This window comes from Mercenaria mercenaria, chromosome 18 (genome assembly GCF_021730395.1).
Source record: "Mercenaria mercenaria strain notata chromosome 18, MADL_Memer_1, whole genome shotgun sequence".
In the NCBI taxonomy this organism is placed as follows: Eukaryota; Metazoa; Mollusca; class Bivalvia; order Venerida; family Veneridae; genus Mercenaria; species Mercenaria mercenaria.
In genome coordinates, this window is record NC_069378.1 from 42283306 (window position 1) to 42306105 (window position 22800).

Here is a 22800-nt window from a genome sequence, read left to right on the forward strand (position 1 = left end):
AATAACAGCCTTATTTTAACAAACAGTCATGACCGCACCCCTCCCCTTGAGGTCATTTTACCACTATTGCGAATACCAGTGCTTAATGCATCACATGGTACGCCTAGACGGGCTGCATAATTATATAGAGGTTCAACCCAACCCCACCCCCCACCCCGCAACACCCGGTTAATGGTGCCATCATATACTATTTAAAAAGAAATACTACACACTACCCTACCCATAGCGCCTTTACCAACAAATGCGTTTACTTAAACAAACCTTGGAAATATAAATGTTTAAATGTAAAACCTTTTACAAAAATTTAAGAACTATCACCTGCTGATAAACAGTTATCAAAAATAAATAAATAAAATAAACCAATGCCGCGAAATCTCTGAAATTAAGTGTCTTAAGATTTTTTTTGAATGTGTCAAGTGGTTTACTTTTGCGTAGTTCTAACGGCAGTTCATTCCAAAGTTTTGGACCAGTGGTTGTGTTATGTAAGAGATAGTTTGGAATCTCTTGGTGTATCTAATTATTGGTTAGATCAGAAAATTCATTCTCTTAACTCCTTCAAAAATCTTGTTAACACCAGAATTAAAGATCAGTTTATACAAAATTGGAACTTTTCTGTTAATAACTCAAGCAAATGTTTAAATTATAGAATGTATAAACATGAATTTGTATTTGAAAAATATTCAAAGCTTTTACCTTTTGTTATTGTTATAATTGTTGTCAGATGCCCTTATGGGCATTGACTTGATTAATAAACTGTAAAACCATAACAAAACAATTTGAAAATAAATGACATCATTCAACAAACCATCTATTTCTAATAAATGTAAATTTCTTCACACTTTTTCAAGACGGCAGTCATCGACGTGTCCCAAAAGTGGATACACATTAAGTATTTCTCTACGTTTGATAAACCGACGTCATTTATCTCGATAAAGTAGAATAAAGACTGAACTCGTTGTACGGAAATTAAAACTTTTGAATAAATGGCAACCCGTGAGAAAATTTATTAAAACGGCAACGTTAATATCGTTCTAAAGATAAAATATATGATATTGAAACATTTAACACGTTAAATAATTCTAAATAATGTCTTACAATCAGTTTTAAACGTGCGGATGTCATTTATCATGTTGAGAAATCACAAAAACAAGTTCACAGACCTATACATTTTATTTCATCATATCATATTTACGACTGTGAGAAGTTTCATTTAAACTTACTCTATTCGCGGAATTGTTATCAAAATTGAAATTTTCCCAATATATTTCAATACATTTTAGTCTTTCTTGTGATCAGGTTTGCTTTCCATTGCAGTTACAATTTAGATTATGTTTTATAGTGTGTTTTTAAGAGGTTTTAATTATGTTTTTACATCAACCGCACAATTAAACGTGTAGTAATAAAAAATATTAGATAAATTATAAAGGTTAAAACTGAACAAATGCGCTCAGTGCTCTCTGACATTATCCTGTGTCCTGAGAACTATTATGATCAAAGACATCATTTCCTCCTAATAAGTAATTAACAACATATTAAGTAAAAACAGATCTTTATATTTTATTTACTGAGGAAAATCAGAACATGTTTCACGTGAAGAAATGAAAGTATCTGACTAAAATCATAAGCGTGTTAATGATAGAACTAGCACTTTTTTCTTTCGTGTGGTTTTCCGTCTTTGATTCTGTCGATACGTATAAATCGAACCTGGAGGTAAATAACTACCAAACAAAGTAACTGCAAACACGATTAGATTTAGTCTGTTCAAAAGAGATATTTAAATGTGTTACAACCCCTTCACCGTCCTAGTACCCACAGAAGTGAACATGAATCATGAATCATGAAATGACATGCTTAGTGACCAAAAAGAAAGCGAATGAAGTATTGTCATGGAATACAAAGTTCCCTACTGGAAAGTGACCATAAAAATTTATCTCAACTGCAGCATAACCTAGTGTTCTAATATATGTCAATGATGTATGTATTGAGCTATATATACAATAAAATATACATGTAACACACAATGTTACAATGTTTGAATTAGAATTAGCAGACATAAAAATCTACAATTGTTGACTGCTTAAAACATCTTTTAATAAAAAGTAGTATTTTTAAAAACATTTCATTTTTAAACTGGTGAGGAAATGTAATGAAATCATTTATCATAAGGAGTGAAGTAATTCTGAAGAAAATAATCCAACAATTCTTTTTTAATTGGGTTCATATGACATATAAGCTTGATATGTTGTTGAATATCTATACACAGCCATTTGAATATCCATGCATGGATGAAAAACTGCACAGGACAAGGTTAAAAGAAATAAAATATTTTACAGACTGTGCAAAAAAAAGAAGAAAATGTTGACTTTAGACCTCCAAATGTGACCTTGACCTTTGAGTTAGGGATCTGGATATTGTGCATGACACATCATTTCATTATGGGGAACATTCGCACCAAGTACATGTAATAGTAAAATCCCATTGACGGACAGGAAAAACCAAATTGACTTTTGACATCCAAGTGTTACGTTGACCATTGAGCTAGGACCTGGGTGTTGCACATGACATGTTGTCTCATTCAGGGAACAAGTGTGCAAAATAAGTAGTATTAAAATCATTTGTTTGATAGTGGAGCTAGGCTAGGGGTTCAGGTGTAGAGCATGACACATCGTTTCATTATAGGATACATTTAAGTCAAGTATTATTAAAATCCTTTTGATGGATGACAGAGTTATCGACTGGACAGGAAAAAAACCTAGTGAGATTTGACCTCAGAATGTGACCTTACCTTTACTCTGGGGGCCTGGATGTTGTGCATGGCAAGATGAGGCATATTGTAATCATTTGTGCCAAGTCATATTAAAATCCTTTAATGCATGACAAATAAAAGAATTAACAAATCATAAACTATTGACCTTTGACCACCAAGTGTGACCTTGACATTTGAGCTAGGAGTCAAGTAGTTGCTCATGACACCCCAAGTGCCAAGTAATATTAAATTCCTTTGAAGGATGACATAGTTAGCACCGGACACGAAACAGAACCTGTTAATGACATGCTAACCTTTAACCTTTAAGTTTACCTTTATTTGTACGCTAGAGGTGTGAATGTTGTGCATAACCTATCTTTTTATCTGGAATATTTTTGCCAAGTAAAATCCTTCGATGGATTTTTGAGTTACAGAACGGACAGGAAAAAAAGTCCTGCAGACCTTTGACCCACAAGTGTGACATTGACCTTTGAGATAAGGGTCCAAGTTTTGCGCATTACAGATTGTCTCACTATAAACACATTTATGCCACATTTATGCCAAGTGATATTAAAATCTCTTGACAAATGACAGAGTTATGGACTGGACACGAAGTTACGGACGGACGGAGTGACGGAAGGACTGCCAGACGGATGGACGGACGAACGAACGGACGGAAAAGTACATTCTTATATTCCCCGTCTTTAACCAGTAGGAGACTAATTACAACACTAAATTAAAATGTATCTGTAGTCGTATTGTTATGGAAGGTGCATCAATTACATGTTGGTGTTGCAGTCAAAAGGAATATTGCAGCATGTGAAAAAAGTAATGTAGATCTTCATAGTTTTAGGCTAAGAATTTTTGATATTGCATTACGAAACATGCCTTTTATGTAATAACTGGCATACAGAATAAAATTCATAGCGAAAAAATGAATAATCTTGTAAAAGTCGTATATGTGTTTAAAATACATTAGCGTTTTTTAAAAGGAAGGACACCCTTTAAATATAACAGATATTTCGTACACAAATGAAAATTCACTTGAACTATAATTTTTATTACATTTTCAGTATTTTTTTCCGACTTATACAGATTTTTGTATATCAAGTATTGTATACTAGTACGTTCGAAGTTACAGATCATCATCCATTAGCAGATTTCTTCGAATGGCGAACGTTTTAAAGTTACGTAGCAACTCACGCTTCCTTGTAAACATTTATAAAAAAATGTATTCAATGGAGCAGAGTTGCCTCGGAAAAGCGCCAGCTGTTGCGACAATATGATTCATAGAAGTACTTTTGAAACGCACAACTCTGACTCGGCACTTACACTAAGCAATTTATATATTCATAGTATTTGGTCAAATTTTAGATAGATTATGCTTGTACAGTTTTGTCTCTATAGATTATGTTTCCTTTGTACATTTTCAGACAAAACATGCCAACACTTCTATTACTGGAATTGTTAATTCTAATAAACCTTCAAATGCTTTATCATCGAAATGTGGATGTGATTTATTGTCGTTTATTTTCTCATGATTGGAAACTTCTACCTATTGATAAACATCTCATGTTTGATGTATATTTTGTGATAAACAAGCGATGTGATTTCTACACAAGTAAAATATCTTATTTTAAATGTTTCATTGTTGCTTGAAGTGCATCATTGCAACGTTATCAGTCTCGCTCATATTCAAACGCAAAACATTGCCATTCAAAATGCAATTACTTTCCAAACTCTATATCTCTTAAACATACATTTTATGTCAAACTTACTAAATGCAGAAAAATTTCCATATCCTACCGAAAAAGTGAATAACCGGAAGTAACGTTTACGTGCATTGCTGTCTTTGCAAATGATCTTTTCAAACTTTATCTAATAGTAAAAACACAAACTTTTTTGTCATCTAGATAATGTATTCATGGAATTGCTAATACCAACCCATACACCTGTATACGTTAACGAAAAGTATCTAATTTATCATGTCTCCTGTTTCTGCAAATTTAGTGGGTAGAGATGCTAAAAAACGTATAACTTAAGGTAGTTCTGCAAGTTTGGATCGAAAAAATTCTACAATGTAGAATTTGATTAAACCCTATTTTTTCAGAATATACCTAGAAAATTCAGCAATTAAAAACGATAGGGTCGTGTGCTTGATTTTTTGCTAGACTGATTTGAAAAATGTGAACCTCACGCAATATTTCATAATGGTAGTCTATGGGAAAATCATAACTTTCATAACATTTTATTGAATAGAATTTTTTCTACAATGTAGATTTTGATGAAACTTCTCACAATTGTATATAATTACATGGTCTATAATTTGGTGTAATAAAATGTATAGGTCCCTGTGCTTATTTTTATGATATTTGACCATGATTAAAAGGAACCGGACACTTCACGTTAATTTTAAGACATTATTTTGAATTTTTAACATGCCATATGTTTTAATATCATATTTTGACTTTAGAAATGTAGAAATAGTGCCATTGTAATAAATTTACTCACAGGTGTTGATTAATTCATAAAGTGATTTTCATTTCCGTACGCCTAATCCGGGCTTTATTCTACGTTTTCCGGATAAATGACGTTACGCCATCACTTCCGGTTTTTCAAACGTGCAGATGTACCTTAAGTATTGACTGTCATCTTGACTAGATATTGCTAGGCTAATTGTATGATCTCTATTCTTTAAATGTATGCTATTTTATCTATCTTTTATTGTGTTCCTGCAAATAGGTGTAGGTGAAATTAACAAAGCTTTGCGTTTTTCTTCATTTTAGAATATTTTAATGTACTTCAACTTTATGTCTCAGTATGATTAAATTTTTTAACAAAAACAAATCATCCAAATATTGATGACAAGACAACAACTGCATTAGTCGGAACTATTTCACTATCTTAAAGGTCCATAATGCTTTAACTTTTTATCTTTAAAACTGATTAAACAGCTTCCAAATAGATGGTATGCGTACTTATATTGGTAGAAAATCACTACTTTTAATAGTGCACATTAACTGTTATAGTAAGAGCCATAAACGGAGTTAATAAAAAACAATGGATTCAATAAAACATTCCACTATATTCAGCAATATTCAAACCTTTGACAAAAAATAAAGTAATTATCAGAAATAGGATTTAACAAGAAATTAATGTATATTATGTTCATAACGGAAAATGTGGCAGCCACACTTTTACCAAAAGCATTATGAGCCTTTAAGCAAACGACTGTGCTTTCAATACAGAGACATTAATGTAACTGGATAAAAAAATTCACTACATAGAGGATTGCTGGAATATATGGAAAATATATATTTTTCTTTTTTGACAAAAATCAAAATATCTTTCATCGAGTGAATTCCAGATGCAATATGTGTACGAGGTGCGTAGCAGAGTGAATTATATTATATAATACATTTTACATACAAAAAGAGGTTTTCTGTTTTATCTTCCTTTTTAAATTGTTTTTTTTAAAACTTTACATTTGTACGTATTTTACAAATACGCAGTACAATTACCAGATATATTGCCTTGTTATGCATATTACGAATCTTTTAACTCATCCTCGATATGGAAAGTCGCCACATGACCTAAAATATGTTTATGCCGGTGCGACGTTAAACCAGAAATAATATCTATGGAAACGTCTTTCATATACTAAATGTTTATCATGAATTTCTGTTCTGTTCTGGTCTGTTCTGTACTATAAGGCAAAACAAATTATCTGCTTTGCCCTGTCATATCTTTAAAACAAAATTATATATGGTTTGATATTTTCTCGTTTTATGAGAATGGGAAGATAAAATGCCTGTATTCAAACTTAAAATGCAAGGCATAGCTCTTTCACAATTTATACATCTTTACAGTGCTTTAAAACGGCACTGGTACAAGAATCAAGCCAAATCGAAAACATTTAAGAGTCCGTTTAACACATTTTAATGATAGTTTCATTTTGGTGAAAACTGATTTTAAAATTCATTTCAAAAATACAGTTTATGTCCTTTAGTGCATTCAGTGTTGACCTAATTGATGTCCGATTGTTTGACATTTACCAACAACAACAAAAAAAAACTAAACATGAAGTTCGATTATAAAGTAACATCTTCCAAAGTATTAAAATTTTAAATTCAATGTTAAACATGACTTTTGCCTGTGCAAGGTCAAAAGCTGAACATACTGTAGAGCCTCAGCTCTTTCAGTGCACAATGATTATATCTCCAGCTTAAAAAAATTATAAGGGATATCGTTATTGCGTTGAGCATACGATCACTTCCTTGTCATAGATAATTTACAAGACATTAAATGTCTTACTGTGTAATGCCATGTTAATAGGTTATTTATTGACGAAAATCATAGCAACGTTCCTGGAAAGAAACGAAGAAAAACTAAACATCACGTATTTACCAAAGTATTTAAAGATATAAAACGAAAGTCTGTAGGGTGTTAGTGTTATTTTGCGATTAAACGAACAATGGAACGGTATCTAGTAACTGTTCTGATACTGTGCACAATTTTCTCGGGCTGTGTTTCTCATTCAGATTATGAACAGATCCAAATAAACACGTATACTTCTCGGCGTATCATGACTATTGCAGCAGACCATGTTGGTGTGGAGCTCATCAGGGAAATTTCTGCGTTTAAAAAGGTTAGTTTATCTTAAAGCTTCAATTATACATTTTTAACCAGTTACAGCTGGATTTTAAATGACGTTTTCGGCGAAGGTTATAAGCATAAGGTGTTTTTTCATGAGAGAAATATCACTGAGAAATAGAGCGAACAAATCTAACACAAGTATTAAGATTTCAGGTTACAGGTACACGTTAGTTGGACGATGTGCACGGGTGTTGCAGCCTACGACTGTAACGTCAACAGCGACAATGTCGTTCAATTAGTGCGATGCGCGGCATGAAATGATCCAATATTTAATCAGGCATACGTAGCGCCAGGCCTGAGTACCTGGATTAGTACAACTGTGCTGAATACACGCGACTACAATGACACTTTTAAAGTAAGCCTGGTATTGTAATATCTGCCTTATCCAACATCTTTTGGTACCCGGCAAACATGTTGGTTAATAGAATTTTTTCGACAGAATTAGGCTATTGAGAATGTACAGTTTTTTCTTATTTAGCCTGCCAGCTTATGTCAATAGGGAGAGCGTAAATCTACGGGTCGCAGGGTCGTGAGTTCGATCCTCGGGCGAGGCGTATGTTCTTCATGACGACTCAATAAAATAATTTTGTGAGGAGTCATTCGTCCTCTCTTTATCGGATAGGAGAAATAAAACGACACAAGAATGTAATATATTACTGTATGCGTTTTGTTTTAGGTGGCCTATCCTTGGTACATCGTGAATTTTGAAGGCAGAAACGGTTTTGGAAATGTAAGTTTACTTGTGTTATTCACGTATCAATATTCTGTTCTGATTGAAACATAGTTACGTAAAATCTGTAGTTACGTCATGAGCATTCATGTTAAGATGGTAGAAAGTCTACATATGGGCAAAATCTATTTTATGTCACTATTAGGGTCGCATACTGGTACTGATTTCTTGTCTTTGTGCCCGAAAATAATCAATCCCTAATTTTTCCCTAGGTGCTTCGTCAATTTGAATTTGATTTTGCATGTTAAATGCCCTTAATTATGTCATGAGAAATATAAGGCGTTTTAGCGATATTTAACATCTAGGTGAAAATTACATGAAAATCATTTCAGGTGTGGAAGTGCAATGCGGTTGTTCACGAACCCCCTTACAGACGGGGATACGTAACCAGGTGGAATTGCAGGTTTTAAACGTGGACAATTCGTGTCTCTTCAGAAACTAAACTGTGTTTTATTTCTGCGTTTTGACGGATATTTTCATAATAAATTTGTCATCGAATTATTTTTGTTAATCTTTTATGACAGATAATTGTGTCGGTGCGACGTGTAACCAAAGATCTATCTATGGCAACGTGTTTCATATACTAAATGTGCATCATGAAATTTTGTTTTGTTCTGTTCTGTACTGTAAGGCAAAACCAAATGCTCTTCTTTGCCCTGTCATATGTTTAGAACAAAATTAAATATGGTTTGATATTTGACCATCCTTCATTGAACGGTCAATATTTACACATCTGTATCCTCTTAAATGATATTGTCTCATTTTGTAAGAATGGGAAGATGAAAATGATATAAGCCTTAACCTGAATGCCTGTTTTCAAACCTAAAATGAAAGGCATAGCTCTTTCACAATTTATACATCTTTTCAGTGCTTTAAAACGGCACTGGTACAAGAATCAAGCCAAATCGAAAACATTTAAGAGTCTTTATAATACATTTTAATGATAGTTTCATTTTTGAGAAAATTGATTTTAAAATTCATTTCAAATTTACAGTTTATGTCCTTTAGTGCATTCAGTGTTAACCTAACTGATGCCTGATTGTTTGACATTTAACAACAACAACAACAACAACAAAAACAAAAATAAAACTAAACATGAAGTTCGATTATTAAGTAACATCTTCCAAAGTATTAAAATTTTAGAATCAATGTTAAACATGACTTTTGCCTGTGCAAGGTCAAAAGCTGAGCATACTGTAGTGCCTCAGCTCTTTCAGTGCATAATGATTATATCTCCAACATAAAACAATTATAGGGGATACCGTTATTGCGTTGAGCTCACGGTCACTTTCCTGCCATAAATAATTTACAAGACATTAAATGTCTTATTGTGTAATGCCATGTTAATAGGTTATTTATTGCGGAAAATCACAACAACGTTCCAGGAAAAAAACGAAGATACATATCACGTATTTACCACAGTATTTAAAGATATAAAACGAAAGTCTGTAGGGTTTTAGTGTTATTTTGCGATTAAACCGACAATGGAACGGTATCTAGTAGCTGTTCTGATACTGTGCACGATTTTCTCGGGCTGTGTTTCTCAATCAGATTATGGTGTTTCTCAAGTTTCTCAATCAGATTATGGTGTTTCTCAATCAAATTATGAAGAGATCCCAATAAACACGTTTACTTCTCGACGTATCATGACTATTGCAGCAGACCATATTGGTGTCGTGCTCATCAGGGAGATTTCTGCGTTTAAAAAGGTAAGTTTATCTTTATAGCTTAAATTTTTCTAAGACACAAGATATTTTTTAACCAGTTGCAGCTGGATTTTAAATGACGATTTCGACAAAGTTTATAAGCATAAGGCGTATGTTCTCTCCGACGCTTTAATAAAGGACATTTTGTGAGGAGTCATTTCGTTCTCCATCTCTGAATCATATGGACAAATTTGGTGTTATTTGAAGAGCTTACAGAATCCAGGAACATTTTCTAGAATACTGTTGAAAAAACGGCTCAAAACCAAAACAAACAAACGTCTTTATTTTTACGTTTCGCTGTAGTTCACACCTTATTTAATTACAATTATCGAACTAATTGTTATTTTGAGCGATTTTATACAGGCTTTGAATTTTCATCTTGACCACCAATAACTATCTATTCACGCAAACCTTACTAATGGCGTCTGGATAACTGAGTACTAGTCAAATAATCAAACGCTTGCGGCGTAGTTTGTTTGATATGTATGTATGTACACCAGTATGATTAAATAGCAATTAAGTTTGAAGGAACCTATTCGGCGTGTCGATATAAAAGTATAGAAGATGTCATTATTGTCGATTGAAGTTAACTAAGAAACTTTAAAAAAACTGTTAAAAGCACATGAAAACATGTGTCGGGTGTCGTTTCTAGCAGGAGTCGTTTGGATCAAGTTATAATGTTCCCAAACTGTTGTCTACAAACTATCGGAAATGTAGCAAAATGCCAAAAAGTAAAGGAAGAAACTCAAAACGTTCAGTTGGCAGCAACATTATACACAACGTCATACATGTTCTTCCTTATGATTTGCCTACGTTACGTTTATACTATTGTGTAAGCTACAATCTGCAAAAAATTGTATTGAAAAATGTATTAATGTTAATCTATAGTAACACAGGGATAGCAGCTCTTTGTCTTTTGCTTTTAAATTACAATACATGTATTGACTGTATAAATTGTCTTTAAAAATCAAGAATTGGAAATACATCTATGTAAGTATCACCTACATTTATACCTAGCTTCATTTGTCTTAGAACTGATTTTAATGTACCAAAGATTCTTATGTTATCACATTACCATGTATCTTTATCGCATAGGAGAAATGAAACAGCACAAGAAAGTAATATATTACTGTATGCGTTTTGTTTTAGGTGGACGAGCCTTGGTACATCGTGAATTTTGAAGGCAGAAACGGATTTGGAAATGTAAGTTTACTTGTGTTATTCACGTATTAATATTCGTTTTTGAATGAAACATAGTTACGTCGAGAAAAACTGTAGTAACGTCACGAATATTCATGTTAAGATGGTAGAAAGTAAGATTCCTACTTTGTCTAGAGTTTATATTTGGTATTCATTTGATAAATGAATAATTATTATTGAAGTTTTGGAATAGTTCTGCTGAATTATTTAAAGTTAACATTAGAGCTCTGTAAGCTTGTTATGTTTCTGTTCTAAGCTAATATAGAGGTGGGCTTTGTTGAAGGGTTAACGCTATTAAAAACATAGATCTTAAATCCATATATTCTATATTGTTCATTATCCTAGTACGGATATTGCAGGATTTAAACAGTTGTTTACATTGGAAACGGAAGTACTTGTTAAACATTTGGAAAAAATCTATTTTATGTCACTATTAGGATCGGACACTAGTACTGACTTCTTGTCTTTGTGCTAAAAAAAACCCCCTAATTTTTCTCTATTTTTTCCGTCAATTTGAAATTGATTTTGCATGTATGTTAAATGCCCTTAATCATGTCATTAGAAATAGAAGGCGTTTTAGCGATATTTAATGTCAATGTGAAATTTACATGAAATTAATTTCAGGTGTGGACGTGCAATGCGAAAGTTCACGAACCCACTATTGGACGGGGATACGTAACAAGGTGGAACTGCTGGTGGTCTTAAACGTGGATAATTCATGTCTCTTCAGAAATTAAATTGTGTTTTATTTCTGCGTTTATACGGATTTTTCCAAAATCAAATTGTCCACGAATTATTTTTTGTTAAGCTTTTATGATCTATAATTTTGTCGGTGCGACGTTTAACCAAAAACAATTTCTATGGCAACGTCTTTCATATAATAAATGTGCATCATGAAATTTTGTTCTGTTTTGGTCTGGTCTGTTCTGTACTATAAGGCAAAAAACAAATCGAGGGTTGAACGCGATACTGTCGTAAGTCCTTCTTTATTTAATAGGAGTTACTACAGTATTGCGTTCAGCCCTCGAAATTATCTTCTTTGCCCTGTCATATCTTTAGAACAAAATTAAATATGGTTTGATATTTGACAATCCTTCATTGAACGGTTATTATCTACACATCTGTATCCTCAAATGATTGTTTGTCGTTTTATGAGAATGGGAATGTTTTAAAATAAAGGAAATGATTAGCATTATTTGATTTTGTTGAAATTTCCGTATTTTATTTACAATACAGTTTCCTAAACGCGTGGAAAATGTAATAAATAATACCTTAGAATTATGAAATATATTATCAAAAGTTACAAGTTTCGATTAATACTTTTCAATTATTCAAGGAACTATTCTTCCAAACATACTGGTAAACAAAATTAATGTATACCCGCCACAAAAAAGTCTACGGACCCATTTGAATTCACAACATAGCTCTTTCACAATTTATACATCTTTATGGCGCTTAAAAACGACACTGGTAGAAGAGTCAAACCAATTCGAAAACATCCAAGACTCCGTATAAACTTTGATAATAGTTTCATTTTGGAGAAAACTGATTTTGATATTCATTTGAAATACAATTTATGTCCTTTAGTGCATTTAATGTTGATATAATTGATGTCCGATTGTTTGACATTTAACACCAAACAAACTAAACATGAAGGTATTACATTTTGAAGATCGATGTTAAACATGACTTTTGCCTGTGAAAAGTCAAAAGCTGAACATACTGTAGTGTCTCAGCTCTTTCCGTGCACAATGATTATATCTCCAACTTAAAATACTTATAAGGGATATATCATTATTGCGTTGAGCTCATGGTCACTTTCTTGTCATAAACAATTTACAAGACATAAAATGTCTTATTGTGTAATACCATGTTAATAGGTTATTTATTGCCGAAAATCATAACAACGTTCCTGGAAAATAACGAAGAAAAACTAATCACGTATTGACCACAGTATTTAAAGATATAAAACATAATTCTGTCGGGTGTTAGTATTATTTTGCGATTAAAGCGACAATGGAACGGTATCTAGTAACTGTTCTGATACTGAGCACGATTTTCTCGGGCTGTGTTTTTCAATCAGATTATGAACAGATCCCAATAAACATGGTCTACTTCTCGACGTATCATGATGTTGCAGCACACCATATTAGTGTCGAGCTCACCAGGGAATTGTCTGCGTTTAAAAAGGTTAGTTCGTCTTTATAGCTTCAGTTTTTCTTAGTTACAAAATTCTTTTTAACCAGTTACAGCTGGATTTTAAATGACGTTTTCGGCAAAGGTTATAAACATAAGAAATGTCTTATTGTGTAATACCATGTTAATAGGTTATTTATTGCCGAAAATCATAACAACGTTCCTGGAAAATAACGAAGAAAAACTAATCACGTATTGACCACAGTATTTAAAGATATAAAACGTAATTCTGTCGGGTGTTAGTATTATTTTGCGATTAAACCGACAATGGAACGGTATCTAGTAACTGTTCTGATACTGAGCTCGATTTTCTCGGGCTGTGTTTTTCAATCAGATTATGAACAGATCCCAATAAACATGGTCTACTTCTCGACGTATCATGATGTTGCAGCACACCATATTAGTGTCGAGCTCACCAGGGAATTTTCTGCGTTTAAAAAGGTTAGTTCGTCTTTATAGCTTCAGTTTTTCTTAGTTACAAAATTCTTTTTAACCAGTTACAGCTTGATTTTAAATGACGTTTTCGGCAAAGGTTATAAACATAAGAAATTATTTCATGACAGCAATATCAATGAGAAAATAGAGCTAACAAATTTAATACATGTATTATGATTTTAGGTTACAGTTACACGTTAGTTGGACGATGTGCACGGTGTTGCTGCCTACGATTGTAACGTCCCCGGAGACAAAGTCGTTCAATCAGTACGATGCGCGGCATGAAATGATCTTTTATTTAATCAGGCATACGTGGCGCCAGGCCTGAGTACCTGGATAAGTATAACTGTGCTGAATACATGCGACTACAATGGCCCTTTTAAAGTAAGCCTGGTATTGTAATATCTGCCTTATCCATCATCTTTTTGTACCCGGCAAACATGTTGGTTAATAGAATTTTTCGACAGAATCAGGCTTTCGAGAATATACAGGTTTTCTTATCTAGCCTGCCCGCTTAGATCAAAAAGGAAGAACGGAGATCTACGGGTTGCAGGGCCATGAGTTACATCCTCGGGCGAGGCGTATGTTCTCCGAGGCGATTTAATAAAAGACATTTTTTGAGGAGTCATTTCGTCCTCCATCTCTGAATCATATGTAAAAGATTTGAGTTACTTGAACAAAAAATGTTAATAACGGTACAGTTACGTTAACTGCCTGCCGTTACGTGACAATAAAAACTGTTGAAAAACGGCTCAAAACCAAAACAACAAACAAACGTCTTTATTTTACATTTTGCTGTAGTTCACACCTTTTTTCATTACTGCTTATCTACAATTATCGGACTATTTGTTAATCTGAGTGATTTAAAACAGGCTTTAAATTTTCATCTTGACCACCAATAACTACCTATTCACGCAAACCTTACTAATGGCGCCTGGATAACCGAGTTATATTCAAACGCTTGCAGCCGAGTTTGTTTGATGTGTCGGCTACACCAGTATGATTAAATAGCAATTAAGTCTGAAATGACCTATTCGATGTGTCAATATAAAGGTATAGAAGATTTCATTATTGTCGGTTGAAGTTAACTTAAAACTGTATAAGAAAGCACATGAATACATGTGTCGGACGACAGATAGCGGGTGTCGTTTCTAGCAGGGGTCGTTGGGATCAAGTTATAATATTCCCGAAATGTTATCTACAAACTACAATGCAAAAAAGTAACGCAAGTAGCTCAAAATGTTCAATTGGCAGCAACAGCAGGCACAACGTCACACATGTTCTTCGTTTTGATATGTCTACGGTACGCTTATACTATTGTGCAAGCTAAAATCTGTACAAATTGTATTGAAAAATGTATGAATATTAGTCCATAGTAACACAGGGATAACAGCTGTTTGTTTTATGCTTTTAAATTATAATACATGTTCTGGCTGTATATATTGTCTTTAAAACTCAAGAATAGGAAATACATGTATGTAAGTATGATTATAACACTAACATTTATCACTTGCTTAATTTGTCTCAGAACTGATTTTAATGTACCAAAGATTCTTAAGTTATCACATTACCATGCATCTTTATCGCGTAGAAGAAATGAAACAACACAAGAAAGTAATATATTACTGTATGCGTTTTGTTTTAGGTGGAAGAGCCTTGGTACATCGTGAATTTTGAAGGCAGAACCGGTGGCGGAATTGTAAGTTTCTTCTTTTATTCACGTATTAATATTCGTTTCTGAATGAAACATAGTTACGTCGAAAAAAAACTGTAGTAACGTCACGAATATTCATGTTAAGATAGTAGAAAGTAAGATTCCTACTTTGTCTAGAGTTTGTATCTGGTATTCATTTGATAAAATCCTTCCACAATTATTATTGAAGTTTTGGAATAGTTCTGCTGCATTATTTAAAGTTAACATTAGAGCTCTGTAAGCTTGTTATGTTTCTGTTCTAAGCTAATATAGAGGTGTGCTTTGTTAAATGGTTAACATTATTAAAAGAACATAGATCTTAAATCCATATATTCTATATTGCTCATAGTTCTAGAACGGATATTGCAGGATTTAAACAGTTGTTTACATTGGAAACGGAAGTACTTGTTAAACGTATGGACAAAATCTAGTTTATGTCACTATTAGGATCGCACACTGGTTGTGCTAAAAAATAATCAATCCCTAATTTTTCTCAATTTTTTCTGTCAATTTGAAATTGATTTTTCATGTGAAATGCCCTTAATTATGTCATTAGAAATAGAAGGCGTTTTAGCGATATTTAATGTCAAGATGAAATTAATATGAAATTCATTTCAGGTGTGGACGTGCAATTCGAAAGTTAACGAACCCACGATTGGACGGGGATACGTAACCAGGTGGAATTGCAGGTTTTAAACGTGGACAATGTATGTCTCTTCAGAAATTAAATTGTGTTTTAATTCTGCGTTTTGACGGATTTTTCCATAATCAATTTGTCCACGAATTTTTTTTGTTAATCTTATATATTTTCCGCGGCCGTAACGTAATAAAACGTATTAGCGTCTGATGGCCCTTTTACGCTTCAAATCAACATTTATTACACGAAATTCATTTTGAAAATAGTTTTGAAATGTCTAGGTCTGCAGCTCTCAAATACAATGTCTAACATCCGAGGCATATACTGACACTTTTAGACAACATCAAAAAGGACCTTTTAAACGTTTTGACGAAGTTCCAAAAATCTCCATATACCCTTGATCCGTTACGGACCCCTGTGGGATTTGTGTTTATTCCGAGTGCAAATATTATTTCATAGATGATAAGCTGACATGTTGTGCTAAACCCCAGTTATTTTCAAATCGTTAGAAAGTGCTGAAAATTGACTCCTCATTAGCAAAAATTAAGTCCACGCGCATATATTTAGTGGGGGTGACCCCTGCGCGTGAACCCTGGCTATTGATCAATGCAAATGCGACTTTCGTTATCAAGTTTAGCCGGTGTACTTTCATTTTCTTTACTTCCGGGAAAAGATGAAGGTCATCTGACGTCATTTTCTGTGTTGTCAAAAACATACGTATGTCTGACGAGATTGTATAAAAATGTGTTGGTCGTCCTAAGGTTATGATCTATAATTGTGTCGGTGCGACGTTTACCCAAAACCAAAATTCTATGGCAACGTCTTTCATATACCAAATATGCATCATGAAATTTTGTTCTGTTCTGGTTTGTTCTGTACTATAAGGCAAAAACAAATGATCTTCTTTGCCCTGTCAATCTTTAGAACAAAATTAAATATGGTTTGATCAAACCGAGCCTGCAACATTTTCGTTTTTGTTGTATTGAGCGACCTGTGGAGTTTCCACTTTTTCTATTTTGATATTTGACCATCCTTCATTGAACGGTCATTATCTACACATCTGTATCCTCTTAAATGATTGTTTGTCGTTTTATGAGAATGGAAAGGTTTTAAAATAAAGGAAATGATTAGCATTGTTTGATTTTGTTGAAATTTCCATATGGTATTTATAACACATTTTCCTAAACGCGTGGAAAATTTAATAAATGTACCTTAGAATTATGAAAAATATTATCAAAAATTACAAGTTTCGGTTAATATATTTCAATAATTCAAGGAACTATTCTTCCCAACATACTAGTAAACAAAATTAATATTTACCCGTCACAAAAAAAAGTCTACGGAACCATTTGAAATCAAAAACTTGTGTGCAGAAACGATGAAAACGATGAAAATGATATTAACCTTAAACTGAATGCCTGTTTTCAGACCTTAAATGCATGACATAGCTCTTTCACAATTTATACATCGTTATGGCGCTTTAAAACGGCACTGGTAGAAGCCAGTTCGAAAACATGCACATGTCCGTATAACAAATTTCGATAATAGTTTCATTTTTGAGAAAACTGATTTTGAAATTCATTTCAAATACAGTTTATGTCCTTTAGTGCATTTAATAATGACATAATTGATGTTCGACTGTTTGACATTTTACAACATCAAAAACTAAACATGAAGTTCGATTATGAAGGTATTACATTTTGAAGATCGATGTTCAACATGACTTTTGCCTGTGCAAGGTCAAAAGCTTAACATACTGTAGTGCTTCAGCTCTTTCAGTGCACAATGATTATATCTCCAATTTAAAATACTTATAAGGGATATCATTATTGCGTTGAGCTCACGGCCACTTTCTTGTCATAAATAATATACAAGATATTAAATGTCTTATTGTGTAATACCATGTTAATAGGTTATTTATTGCCGAAAATCATAACAATGTTCCTGGAAAATAACAAAGAAAAACTAAACATCACGTATTGACCACAGTATTTAAAGATATAAAACGTGTCTGTAGGCTTACTGTTATTATGCGATTAAACCGACAATGGAACGGTATCTAGTAACTGTTCTGATACTGAGCACGATTTTCTCGGGCTGTGTATCTCAATCAGATTATGAATCGATCCCAATAGGCACGCGTACTTCTCGACGTATCATGATTGTTGCAGCACACCATGTTGGTGTCGAGCTCACCAGGGAAATTTCTGCGTTTAAAAAGGTTAGTTTATCTTTATAACTTCAATTTTTCTAAGTTACAAAATACTTTTTTAACCAGTTACAGCTTGATTTTAAATGACGTTTTCGGCAAAGGTTATAAACATAAGAAGTTATTTCTTGAGAGCAATATCAATGAGAAACAGAGCGAACAAATCAAATATATGTATTATGATTTCAGGTTACAGTTACACGTTAATTGGACGATGTGCACGGTGTTGCAGCCTAGAATTGTAACGTCACCAGAGATAATGTTGTTCAATCAGTGTGATGCTCGGCATGAAATGATCTTTTATTTAATCAGGCATACGTGGCGCCAGACCTGAGTACCTGGATAAGTACAACTGTGCTGAATACACGCGATTACAATGGCCCTTTTAAAGTAACCCTGGTATTGTAATATCTGCCTTATCAAACATATTCTGGTACCCGGCAACCATGTTGGTTAATAGAATTTTTCGACAGAATTAGGTTTTCGGGAATATACAGTTTTTCTTATTTAGCCTGCCCGCTTCGATCAATAGGGAGAGCGTAGATCTACGGGTTACAGGGCCGTGAGTTACATCCTTGGACGAGGCGTATGTTCTCCGTGACGATTTAAAAAAATACATTTTTTGAGGAGTCATTTCGTCCTCCATCTCTGAATCATATGTAAAAGTTTGGAGTTACTTGAAGAGAAAACGGTAATAACGGTACAGAATCCAGGAACACTGGTTAGGTTAATTGCCTGCCGTTACATTACTATAAAAACTGTTGAAAAACGGCTCAAAACCAAAACAAACAAACAAATGTCTTTATTTCTTTATTTTACGTTTTGCTGTAGTTCACACCTTTTTTAATTACTGCTAATCTACAATTATCGAACTATTTGTTATTCTGAGTGATTTAAAACAGGCTTTAAATTTTCATCTTGATCACCAATAACTACCTATTCACGCAAACCTTACTAATGGCGCCTGGATAACTGAGTAATAATCAAATAATCAAACGTTTGCGGCCGAGTTTGTTTGATGTGTCGACTACACCAGTATGACTAAATAGCAATTAAGTCTGAAATCACCTACTCGGTGTGTTAATATAAAGGTATTGAAGATTTCATTGTTGTTGGTTGAAGTTAACTTAAAACTGTAAGAAAGCACATGAATACATGTGTCGGACGACAGATAGCGGGTGTCGTTTCTAGCAGGGGTCGTTGGGATCAAGTTATAATATTCCCGAAATGTTATCTACAAACTACAATGCAAAAAAAAATAACGCAAGTAGCTCAAAACGTTCAATTGGCAGCAACATCACGCACAACGTCACACCTGTACTTCGTTTTGATATGCCTACGTTACGCTTATACTATTGTGCAAGCTAAAATCTGTACAAATTGTATTGAAAAATGTATTAATATTAGTCTGTAGTAACACAGGGATAACAGCTGTTTGTTTTATGCTTTTAAATAATATTACATGCTCTGGCTGTATATATTGTCTTTAAAACTCAAGAATTGGAAATACATGTATGTAAGTATGATTATAACACTTACATTTATCACTTGCTTTATTTGTCTAAGAACTTATTTTAATGTACAAACTATTCTTAAGTTATCACATCACCATGTATCTTTATCGCATAGAAGAAATGAAACAACACAAGAAAGTAATATATTACTGTATGCGTTTTGTTTTAGGTGGACGAGCCTCGGTACATCGTGAATTTTGAAGGTAGAACCGGTGGTGGAAGTGTAAGTTTCTTCTTATATTCACGTATTAATATTCGTTTCTGAATGAAACATAATTACGTCAAGAAAAACTGTAGTAACGTCACCAACATTCAAGTTAAGATGGCAGAAAGTAGGATTCCTATTTGTCTAGAGTTTATATTTTATGGCGGCTGATTTCTGCTATTCCGTGTTGGCGTGGCGAAAACACGACAACACGAAAACTCGTAAACTCAACAAAAACCTAATTTGTCAAGTTTTCGTGTTTTCATGTTGTCGTGTCGGCGGGGCGAAAACATGACAAATTTTACGCGAAAACTCGACGTTTAAACGGCGCCGACACGATAGATTTATCTGTCGAGTTTTCGTGTTGGCGGGTATAAATATGTCGTGTCGGCGCCCTTTATTTGTCGTGTTTTCGTGTCGATGGGGCGAAAACACGACAACACGAAAACACGACAAAATATGTATTAGTCGTGTTTTGGTGTTTTCGCCCCGCCGACACGAAAACACGACAAATACATTATTTGTTGAGTTTCGTGTTGTCGTGTTTTCGCCCCGCCCATACGAAAACACGACAACACGGAAACACGACAAATTCTTTTCAGACATCTCTTATAAAATGTAGAGTAATACGAAGTGTATATATAACTGACCCGGTTCCAGAAATATTTCATTGGGGTGCGGGGAGCGGCAACAGTTAAAGAATGAAGGCGGCACCGGCGAGCCGAGTCGGGCTTTTTACGGAAGGGGGCAACCCCTCATTTTAGATGAGTCAGGGCGTTTCTGCATTTAAATGTTAAAAATATATGTATAAAATGGTGGCCTCTACTGCATTTTTGAGCCCAAATTTTGAGGTACGCGGGTTTGGTATTTCGTGTGAATAAGTAATCTTCATTGAGGCCCACGCATATACGTAATTATTTTTCTATTTGTACAGGCTCTGGTCCTCAAACCCCAACCCCCTAAAGTGACCTGTACTCGTCATAGTTGCACCCAACCCAACTACTTTGGCAAAGGAATAATATTTTTTCACAATTTAGACCCAAAAATGCAACAGTGGCTATCATTTCATTCCTATATTTCAAAAATGTCCATGAGGATACTCTCTAGCCCCCTAAATAGGAGGGCATGACCCCCTAACATATCTCAAATTGTGGAAAAATGCAGCAGGTACCACCATTTCATACCTATATTTCAAATATGACAAGGGAATGACCCTGTGACTCCACTGTCAGGAGGGGGTTAACCCTCGTACCTCAAAATTTGCAGCAGAGGCCACCATTTTATATATACATTTCAAACATTCAAATGCAGACACGCCCTGACTCACCTAACATGAGGGGTTACCGGCCCCTTCAGTACCTAATTCCACCCGGCTCGCCGATGCCGCCTTCAGTCTTTAACTGTTGCCTCTCCCCGCACCCCAATGAAATATTCTGGAGCCGGGTCAGTAATACATACACTTCGTATTCTTAAAACGATAACTGACATCTTGACATATTATTGTACTTATTTTTATTGTTTTATAATCTCGAATCCCCTAATGCAGCTTTAGTGAATATAAATAAATTTTGAATTGGCGGTTCGTTTGAATAGAAAGAAAAATGCTTCTAAAACCCTTTGCCACTGGCTTTATAATAACTATACATTTTATAAGAGATGTGTGAAAAAAATTTGACATGTTTTCGAGTTGTCGTGTCGGCGGGGCGAAAACACGACAACACGAAAACTCGACAAATACCTAATTTGTCCAGTTTTCGTGTTTCAGTGTCAGCGGGGCGAAAACACAATACGAAAACACAACAAATAAAGGGCGCCGACATAACATATTTTTACCCGCCAACACGAAAACTCGACAGATAAATCGGCACCCTTTAAACGTCGAGTTTTCGCGTAAAATTTGTCGTGTTTTCGTATTTTCGCCCCGCCGACACGACAATACGAAAACTCGACAAATAAGGTTTTTGACGAGTTTTCGTGTTTTCGTGCTGTCGTGTTTTCGCCTCGCCAAAACGAAAACACGAAATGGCAGAAATCAGCCACCATAATATTTGGTATTTGATATAATCCTTCCACGATTATTATTTAAGTTTATAATAGTTCCGATGAATTATATAAAGTTAACATTAGAGCTCTGTAAGATTGTAATGTTTCTCTTCGAAGCTAATATACTGGCGGGCTTTGTTAAAAGATTAACACCATTAACAGAATATATGTCTCCAATCCATAGATTGTCCTAGAACCTATATTGCAGGATATAAACAGTTGTTTACATTGGAAATGGAAGTACTAGTCACACGACAAATCTATTTTATGTCACTATTAGGATCGCATACTGGTACTGTCTTTGTGCTAAAAATAATAAAAAAATTCTTCTCTATTTTTTTCCGTCAATGTGAAATTGATTTTACATGTTAAATGCCCTTAATTATGTCATTAGAAATAGAAGACGTTTAAGCGATATTTAACATCAAGATGAAATTGACATGATTTTTTTTTCAGGAGCGGACGTGCAATGCCTATGTACACGAACCTGCTATTGGACAGGGATACGTAACCAGGTGGCATTGCAGGTGGTCTTAAACGTGGATAATTCTCTTCAGAAATTAAATTGTTTTAATTCTGCATTTTGACAGATTTTCCTTAATAAAATTGTCCACAAATTATTTTTTTTGTTATTCTTATATGCTCAAATGTCTGTCTTTATGGATCTATGTTGCCATGTGGTGGCCATTTAACTTAATAATTTTCCGCTCAAGGTCGTGTGCGTGTGTGTCTGGGAAAGTGTGTGTGTGTGTGTGTGTGTGTGTGGGTGTTTGTGTGTGTGTGTGGGGGGGGGGGGGGTGAAGGGAGTTAGGTTCCAACACAGGATTTCC

At 34.1% G+C, this 22800-nt stretch overlaps 3 protein-coding genes across 3 annotated transcripts; all 3 read left to right on the forward strand.

Annotated features, from left to right (window-relative positions):
• Positions 1-7181: 7181 nt before the first annotated feature.
• On the forward strand, positions 7182-8624 carry LOC123538995 (uncharacterized). Its single transcript, XM_045323443.2, has 3 exons — positions 7182-7394; positions 8079-8132; positions 8465-8624. The coding sequence occupies exons 1-3, from the start codon at positions 7221-7223 to the stop codon at positions 8540-8542; spliced, it is 306 nt and encodes a 101-aa protein (XP_045179378.1). The 5' UTR covers positions 7182-7220; the 3' UTR covers positions 8543-8624.
• A 955-nt stretch (positions 8625-9579) lies between these two features.
• LOC128545843 (uncharacterized) lies at positions 9580-12233 on the forward strand. Its single transcript, XM_045323441.2, has 3 exons — positions 9580-9841; positions 10988-11041; positions 11663-12233. The coding sequence occupies exons 1-3, from the start codon at positions 9617-9619 to the stop codon at positions 11741-11743; spliced, it is 360 nt and encodes a 119-aa protein (XP_045179376.1). The 5' UTR covers positions 9580-9616; the 3' UTR covers positions 11744-12233.
• Positions 12234-18005: 5772 nt separating this feature from the next.
• On the forward strand, positions 18006-22590 carry LOC123539122 (uncharacterized). The gene is made up of 3 exons (XM_045323605.2): positions 18006-18220; positions 19892-19945; positions 22427-22590. Exons 1-3 carry the CDS (start codon positions 18047-18049, stop codon positions 22505-22507), a joined length of 309 nt encoding a protein of 102 aa, XP_045179540.1. The 5' UTR covers positions 18006-18046; the 3' UTR covers positions 22508-22590.
• Positions 22591-22800: the final 210 nt, after the last annotated feature.